General features: G+C 48.2%; 1 protein-coding gene across 2 annotated transcripts in view; it reads left to right on the top strand.

Annotated features, from left to right (window-relative positions):
- The first annotated feature begins 4,307 nt into the window (after positions 1–4,307).
- The window catches only part of LOC105473962 (delta/notch like EGF repeat containing), a 363,113-nt gene continuing 358,398 nt past the window's right edge, over positions 4,308–9,022 (top strand). The window contains exon 1 of one of the 2 annotated variants that reach the window (XM_011728232.2): positions 4,308–4,707. In XM_011728232.2, coding sequence (XP_011726534.2) covers positions 4,432–4,707 — 276 coding nt within the window. In that variant the 5' untranslated portion in view covers positions 4,308–4,431. The remainder of the gene's footprint in view (positions 4,708–9,022) is intronic. The other variant, XM_071073494.1, reaches the window with a different exon arrangement.

Raw genomic sequence — 9,022 nt, 5'->3', positions numbered from 1 at the left:
GTATCTACTAAGTGTCAGACTCTGCACTGTAGGAGATTCAGAGCAGAGATTCAAAGAAAGCATGGCTCATAAGCCAGACTCCTCTCTATGTTTAAGTCTTGGCCATGCCCCTTGCAAACTGAGTGACTTTAGTCATTTTACTTCAGCTCATTTCACCTCAATTTTGTCCTTTAATTGGGCACCAGTCATAGTTCCTACCTCATCATGCTGGCATCAGGATTAAATGAGATCGTATGTAAAGAATACTCACATTAGTGTCTGGTACACTGTAAATACTCTACATCATCACTATCATCACCTAGAGCTCTATAAAATTGGGGTTTTGTCTCCTCTCCATTTTATATGACATCTGAAGGTCAAAGAGAATAACTTGCCCCGTGCTATCATGGGTCCTAATAGAACTGTTCTGGCCAAAGTAGGCTGGTGCTGTTCTTCATGGTAGAAAGCTGTCACCAGGCAATGTGTCCCTTCTCTCTATACATGGCCAACTTTTTCTTTCAAGCTGACTCCAGCTTCAATCCAGCATCCAGTCCCACCCTCTGCAGGGAGGACGGGTGTTTTTTTGTGTCCTTAAAGGTTAACTGAATGTGGGAAGGGGTAGCAGGAATAACATCACTGTCATATGACGTCACTGGCAAATGAAGGTGCAGAGGGAAATATAGAGACCATCTGCTAATGACTGCAGGAAAAGCTTAAGATTCTTTTGGAAAGAAGGTGGGTACTAAATCCCAGGTAAGTTGGAGGTGATTTATCATCTTATGATAAATAATTTAGTTTGGGTCTTAGTTCAAATCCTGGGAGATCAAGCTTGGTAACCTTTGCAATTTCTTCTAAATGTAAGTTTCTAAGTCTGTGCATGATGACGTGGTGCACCCAGACTGGCATTCTCACAGGATGCCGTGGTGGACACAGAGTTTGAAAACCTCATCAGGTGTGGTGTTCTCATTGAGGCCAGTGGTTCCCAATTGGCTACCTGTGAACCTGCTGCTCTGGGAAGTTGATTTTCTCCATTTGTGACAAAATGCAAAAGATAAAGACAATTATATTTGCATTAGTTTGTAACATTTTTATAAAACCCTATGGGTATAGTGCAATTGAGTTGTAACTCTAAACTAGATCTATGAAGAGAAATGAATCTTGTAAATTGTTTTGAAATGTTTCCATTCCACCAAATCCAGAAGTCTTAGAATTTCTAATGGGATCCAGCCTTCTACCTGGCAGAAATAGTACACCTGAGATCACTAGTCATGCTGCCTGGCTCATTGGGGAACAATCAATCCTGCTCTGCCACTTATTAATGTGTGGCCTCAACTTATTTTACATCGTTGGGACTCAGTGGCTTAAAACCATAGTGGTTTATTTCTTAGGTCATATGCCCATTGCAGGTTCCCATTGCTTCACCACATCATCCTCTCTCAGGGCCACAAGCTGGAGGAACCCCCATTCCACCTCTTGGAATCTTGCCAGTTGTCATGCTAAGGAGAGGAGAACACAGTGGGACATGTGCGGGATTTTAAAAGTTTCCATCTGGAAGTGGTGCATACTATTCCCTGCACATTTTATGACCATGGCAAATAATATGACTACATCTAACTTTAAGGAGAGCAGGAAGGTAAAGTCTTACAAAGAAGTAGCAGTAAGGTCAAATGTACTATCATTCACTTCATATTCCATTTCATTTATTTTAGCTCAGCATTTTTACTGATTAAGATAAATTTACATGTTGATTCTGGTATGAATTTTATCAGCTGCCAGAAATTTCAACTACATGGCATGTCCCTAAAAACTTCTGGTAGCTTGATAGTGACCCCCTGACTGGTGTGTTGTTAAACAGTTTTGAGTCCACTTAGCTGAATTTTCTCCATAAGGTGATCATAAGAAATTCTATCACTTTTTTTTTCTAAAATCAAGATACATTATTGGTATATTTGGCCTTTGACTTGTCAATATAGGGCCTTTATCAAAAAAGGAAATGAGATGGGTCAGGATGAAGATTCGATATTCTGTAAGTTGGGAATAATAGAAAACAAAAGCCTGGATTACTAGCTTTCATTTAAACATAGAGGCAATATTATTTTAATCACTTTTGCTAATGTGACAGGGTAATGTATTAGTTGGACTTTTTCATTGAGTATTTGGGGATCTTGCAGATGGTAGAAAAGCTGTCAGTGAAGTACCAGATCAGCTTTCAGAATCTACAGAAAAGACCCATTTCTCTGAGAGTGATAATAGTAATAATAGTTAACACTTGCATGGCGCTTAGTACATGGATGTTTTGGGACCAGGGCATGCAAGTCAATATGCTTTTTTTCCAGCGTTAAGCATGTTGCTCCGTCTATAAGCTAAGGTGCAGGAAGATTATAGTCTTCCTTTTTAGCCTGGAAAAAAATGAAAGGATCTTGTATTGTCTCTGCCATAATATGCACTTTAAAGATTAAAGACTAAGAGAATACTTTAAGAAAGGAAAATTATCTGAAACATGCAGTAACCAGCATCCAGAAAATAAAACCACTTTTAATTATCCTATATTTCAAAGTAATATGAAATACACAAACAAAGGGGTTGCTTGGGCAAAAGGATAATAAACTGAAATGTGATTTTAATTAACTCACAACCTTTTTACACTTCATCTTGCTTCATTTGTGTGTGTGTCTTGATGGAAGGGAATGAAGAGCACTATCCACTAGTCCAGGATTCAAGGTAACAGAAGTTAGTTTCAGGAAAGAATGCAACTCCAGGGCCACAGAAATCACCTGAATGACGACACTAGTACCAGCAGAGGGTGCTGGAGTGGCACAAAATTAAGAATTTTCAAAAGGAAGAGGTCTTAGATTAAAAGACAGCAGGTGTGAGGAAAAATGTAATAACTGTTTGTATCCACTTGGAGGTCTGAATTCTCTGCTTGCAGATCTGTCTGGTGTTCAGTGATTTCCTGCGATGGCCACATGAATTTTAGGTATCTCTTAAAGCAGAAAAGTGGGACATTTGCTTCTGTGTTTGAACAGGACAGGGAGAAACCATGCAGTCTGCCTCCTGTTTCCACTGGAGGACTTTTAGCAGCCTCTGGCGTCTGTGACACCTACAGCATTGTTCACATGGAGTCCCTACTTTATTATTATTATTTTAAAAACAAAACAAGCTACTTTTGTGTTTACTAAAACAAAATTGACCCAGATTGTCAATCCAGGGGAATCACAATTTCTTTTTTCATTTAGCCACCTTAAAAAGAAGGTAACAGGTACCTGGGAACCCACAGGTAGTAGAGATTGTGAAAGGTCAGGTGGAGGAGACAAGGCTGGCTGCGCTTTATTTAGCGGAGTGCAGCCTCCCTGGCGGTCGCAGCACCAGTCAGCCCAGCCAGGACGTGTAGAAGAGCCCCCTGAAGTAGGTCACAGCGAATGCTCCTTTTACACAGAGTCCCCTGTTGCGATTCCTTCTGCTAGCAGCGCCTCTGCCAACCTGGGCTTCTGAACTGTTCTTTCGGGCGTTCTGGACTGGGAGTCAATTGACCCACTGGATTCGAGTCCAGACTTTCTGGGCCTCAGTTTCCCCCTAGGTTCAACGACAGGGGTGGACAACCTGACACCGAGGCCTCTTCCCGCCCCGAGACAGCGAGGCCAGACATTCCTTAGTGGCGCGGCAGGCCCCGCGCTCTGGAAAGGGCCGACGAGAAGGAGACAGCTCGGTCAGCACCAAGGACAAGGGCCCGGGGTCCGCCTGGCTGACGCGAGGTCACTTCCAGGCGAGCCCGACTGCTGAGCAAGCGTCGGGCGCAGGGTTCCGTGGCCGGGCGGGAGGGCTGGGGTTGCCGCGAGAAGCGCTGGGGGAAGGGGAGCAGTCCCGGGGGATGAGGCAAGGCCCGGCCCCGCGGCGGTCTTGCAGATTCTGCGCCAAGAGGCCAAGGGTGGCTGCTGCGAGCGCGTCGCCCCTCCCTTGGGGTGCCCTGTCGCCTCCCGCGCCCCGCCCAGCCCGGGCCTTGGGGCTCACCGGGTGCCTCTGGCTCTGGAGGCCCCTCAAAGCCCCCCCTCCCGCACGCGTGGTCCTCTCCAGCCCCTTTCCTGCCCCAGCATCGCCCGGCTCCCTGTACCAGGGCTTCTTCTGGACACACCCGTGACTTCGACTCACTCCTGGGGTACGGGGTCCCGCGTCGCCTTTCTGCAACCCCCGCCCCAACTCCCTGCAGGGAAAGAGGCCCCACTCCCCAGTGCTCCCGAGCCAGAGCTGCCGGGCGCCCCGCCCCCCGCTCGCCCCGCCCCGCCCCGCCCCGCAGGCCCCGCCCGCCGTTGCCCGGGGAACCGCGGATCCCGCAGCTGCAGGAGGCGCCCGGCCCCGCCGAGCAGCTCTAGCCGCCGCCGCCGCTCTCGCAGCTCTCGCCGCCACTGCCACCGTCACCGCGTCCTGGCTCCGGCTCCCGCGCCCTCCCGGCCGGCCATGCAGCCCCGCCGCGCCCAGGCGCCCGGTGCGCAGCTGCTGCCCGCGCTAGCCCTGCTGCTGCTGCTGCTCAGCGCGGGGCCCCGAGGCAGCTCCCTGGCCAGCCCTGTGCCAGCCGCGCCCCTATCCGCGCCCGGGCCATGCGCCGCGCAGCCCTGCCGGAACGGGGGCGTGTGCACCCCGCGCCCTGAGCCAGACCCGCAGAGCCCTGCCCCCGCCGGCGAGCCTGGCTACAGCTGCACCTGCCCCGCCGGGATCTCCGGCGCCAACTGCCAGGTGAGTGTAAGCGGCGGGCGCGGTGTGGGGCGCTGGTCCGGGACCAGCAGTCTCTTCCCGCCGGCCCTGCTGCTGCTGCCGGACAGTGGGCACGCCTGACCCAGGCTTTCCCACTTCGGGAAGGCAATGGATCCAGTCTCTTGGCCCGCGTGGACGCGGACACCCGGGCCGACCCTGATTCCCTTACCCACCCTGGTTCCCGGGCGGGGCCAGCGGGGCTCTCGGGGTGTGCCGCTCCGGGGCTCGGCGCTCCTCGCGCGGGGCTCCAGACGCTCCGGTTGGCCACCGAGTGGCGCGCCCCTTCCGGCCGGGCCGAGCCGAGAACCACTCGAGCGGTGTCCGCCTTGGCAGCGCGGAGAAGCCGGCTCCGAGCGTACCCGGCGAGGTGTTCAATGTCCAGGTAGTCCACGCTTCCCGTCCCGCTGGACCCTGTGTGTGTAAAGGGTTTGCAGTGTGCGAGTCAAGTGATGGTGGGCCCCGTGCCAGGTGGTGGAGCACTTTCTTCTCTTCCTCCGCCCTTGTGGACTGTGACAAGGCAGCCAGAGGACGAGGAGGGCAGCTGCCTCTCCTCGGCCTGCGACCAGCCCTCTCTAAGCTTAGGAGCAGTGCTGGAACAGTCGGAGGCATTCGAGGGGCCATTGTACGTGGCGCTGGCAGGGCCGCCCTTCCTGCCGTACGCTCCACGGGGCGCACGCTTGGGGCTGGCAGCCGGGACGTGAGCAGGGCACCGGGAAGCCGCCAGAAAGCGTGGGGCGGTGCGAGGGATGGGACGATAGGATGTAGCCAGCAGCCGCCCGTGAATTTGGGGTTTCCAAGAGAATTTGGCAGAAAATAATATCTGGGGCTTTTACAAGTACGTTAAAGCTCGGTGAAACCTATTAACATCAATATTTTCAGTAGGCAATTTGGTAGGACTGTGTGTACAGGTAGAAAATCCCCAAACCTCTATTGCAGGGTAGGGCAAATAATGAATTCATCTGAAATGATTACTTTAAACCACATGAATATGGACGACATTTGGGATCAGATACTATCTTTCTTACATTTAGGGTGGAGGAGTTTGTTTCATATAAATTTGATAACAATGATCGAAGAGTTACTTTGAGAATGCTCGAATAGGTTCTTTCAGTGGGGAAAAAGGTTGCCCTTTCAATATGACACGTTTTACATTTTTTAGAGGTAAATGGGATTGAGAAGCTTGACCTTGACGGTCAGATTTTTTCGCATTTATCTAGAATCTTTTTATTTCCTTTAATAGCAAATTAGCAATTTGAATCTATCTTTTCAACATTGTGCTCTTCCTCTTTGTTTACTGGTTTCAATAAGCTTAGTTCCTTGAAGGGAGGTGATGAGGAGGAGGAAGAATTTGTGTGATGTGAGCATCAGGAGTAGGTTTGGGACATGATAGCTTCTTGGAGGAAATGCCTGTTGGAGCCATTCTAACCGTTCGAACAAAATCTTGCTTTTGCAAAAGTGAAAATAACTGCAAATCAAAAACCAGGGAATGGACTCATGCTAATTTTCCCTGTGGATTGATGATTTATATGACTTTTCCTGAAGAAATGAATTGTCTGAGTGTGTCCATTAAACTGCTGTTATATTTACATGTCTGAATTTTATCCTTCAAAGAAATAATTGATTTGGACCTAGGGTTTAGTGGGAATGGATGGGAGAAGGTAGGTTAGAGTGCACATCGATTTTCATGAGAAGAAAGACTGGACACTGGGAATTTAACACAACTCTGAGATGGTTTTTGGTGACTCTAAAAATAGATATAAGATATCTTCAAGAAAAAGAGCTCTTTGGTGCTCCCTAAAGATGACTAACAGAGAAACATAAATATTTTGATTTGTCCTAAGCAGTGACTTGGTATATAATATAATTCATTCAGAAGAGTCATGAACTAATACATAACATTGCAGAACCAACTGGTTAAAAACAGATTCGGGTTTCTTTTGTAGCTCCCATTTGATGTAGACTTAGCTATGTGAACACCACCCATCTGAGCAGAAGCAATAGGGCATGCCCTGGCAGGCGAGTTGAAAAGAGCGCTGAAGTTACTGTAATCCTCATAGGAAAGCTTAGTGAACTTGGAACTTGATTGGACTTGGTTACCCAGAAAAGCTTACTGAGATGATTCAGGGCCTTATAATCCATAAAAATGGATTCCTGACGATTTTAATTTAATCGTTCATGATCTCGGAGTAAGACTTGAGACTCATTTTTCATGGGAACGGCAAAGAACACAAAAGACAATTTCAAAAGAGAAGTTAAACCTGGGGTGGTGGGGAGGGGAGGGGAGAGAGGGAGAGAGAAACTACATATACTCAATTACAGATAAGGAAAATGGATCTTAGCCACTGCAGACGATGTGGTTGCTGAAATAGAACCTCGTGCTCACTGGATAAATTGGAAATGGAATTTTACCTGGGTGTGAAGAGGATCTTTTAAACAGAGCATCACTCCTCCTCCTCCAAAGACAATAGTGTTAGCAATGGTAACATTAGAACCTAACCTTGAAGTTTCTTTTTGTGTGTGGAGAAATTTTAAGAAAATCATAAACTACAAATTGGGATTAAAATGGCTGTCTTTAGGCTTTTTTTAAAAAAGGCTGTCTTTAGCTTTTCTGTGGTTGGCTGATTGAGTTTGCGTAAGTCAGTGGGGTCCAGGACATGCTTCTTTTGTCACCTGAGTCACGGGGACTCATAGGATTTGGGAATTGTAGGACGTGTGGGTTTGAAGTCAAGCTGAAGTTAAAATTGCTGGGTCTTATTTCCTCATCTTTAACGATGGGATCTATGGGATCTACCTCATAGGATTCCTCGTGAAGACAGTGATTCCATTCCTTGATGTTTGTTTGCAGCTGACAGCTTTAAAGCCTCCCTCTTCCTCTTCCTCTTTTATTCCACATCCAAACAAGCTGATAAGAAAGCCCAGGGGTTCCCTCCTTTGGTGCTGGCGGGAGGCTGAAACCATGCAAACTCCTGCCCTGTCCCATCCCAGCCCCAACCCCAAAGTGCAGCAAAACCCACAAGCCAGTCTCCTTTCCCTGCACTCAGAAGCCATTTAAACCCATTTGGGAGCTGCCTGCTCTCCCCAGAGAGCCCCATTATGTCAGCAGTAAACCTTTTTATATCGTGTGTGTGTGCGCGCGCGCACGTGCGCGTGTGTGCGCCATTTTCAGTCTCAGGGTCCACACCAAATTTTGGGTGGGTGTCCATCCTGTCTCTGTGGGATGTTCAAACTAAGGTTCTGAGAAGGATTAAATTAATTAAGTGCTGTTAAATCACTGAGCACCTGTGACATTTCTATAAATGTCACCTCTTCCCTTTCTTTTTAAACTTTCTGCACATATTTCAAATGCTCATTACCTTAACTAGATAGAACAAGTATCATCATCTCTTTTAGTCAAATGTAGGAAATGAAGCTCATTTTGAATGAGTGACTAATCCAAAGTCACATTTTGATACTGCCCTGAAAGGCCTCTAACACATGCAGACATCTTAAATCATGAGAAATTCAGCTGATCTTAAAACTGTATATGAAAATCTAATTTGTAGATAGATAATGATGATGATGGTAGCTCACCCTCCTTTTAAGCACTTGCCACATGCCAGCACTGTTCCAGCGACTTTGCAGATATAACTTGCTGATCCTTGCAATGTCCTATGAGCTGGGTACTGTCCCCACCCCTATTTTATAGATGAAGTGCAGAAAAGTGAAGTGACTGTCCCAATGTTGCACTGCTAGTAAGTATGAGAACTGGAATTTGAGCCAGCCAGGCTGGCTTGATATGGGGCTATAGAATCTAAAGAGTGCCTAGATGAAAATCCAGCCCTGGACCTGTCATAGTTACAATAGGGAGCAAGAGCTGTAACCTCCTTGAGTTTTATCAGTAAAAAGGGGATGAAGTAATTTCCGAGTCCAGTCTTGCTCTAAGTGAGCTTGTACAAGTGTGCTCAGCTGGAATAAAAAGGCAGAGAGGTGATAAAGGCACAGATTCTCCTTATGCCACATGTTAACCAGGGACCTTCACCGTAGAGTTAGAATTCTGGGCCGGGCGCGGTGGCTCAAGCCTGTAATCCCAGCACTTTGGGAGGCCGAGGCGGGCGGATCACAAGGTCAGGAGATCGAGACCACGGTGAAACCCCGTCTCTACTAAAAATACAAAAAATTAGCCGGGCGCGGTGGCGGGCGCCTGTAGTCCCAGCTACTCAGGAGGCTGAGGCAGGAGAATGGCGGGAACCCGGGAGGCGGAGCTTGCAGTGAGCCGAGATCGCGCCACTGCACTCCAGCCTGGGCAACAGCGTGAGAC

The sequence above is a fragment of the Macaca nemestrina genome, chromosome 11 (assembly GCF_043159975.1).
Source record: "Macaca nemestrina isolate mMacNem1 chromosome 11, mMacNem.hap1, whole genome shotgun sequence".
Lineage (NCBI taxonomy): Eukaryota > Metazoa > Chordata > Mammalia > Primates > Cercopithecidae > Macaca > Macaca nemestrina.
The sequence above is the reverse complement of the archived record's forward strand: the minus strand, read 5'-3'. Positions and strand labels throughout refer to the sequence as shown.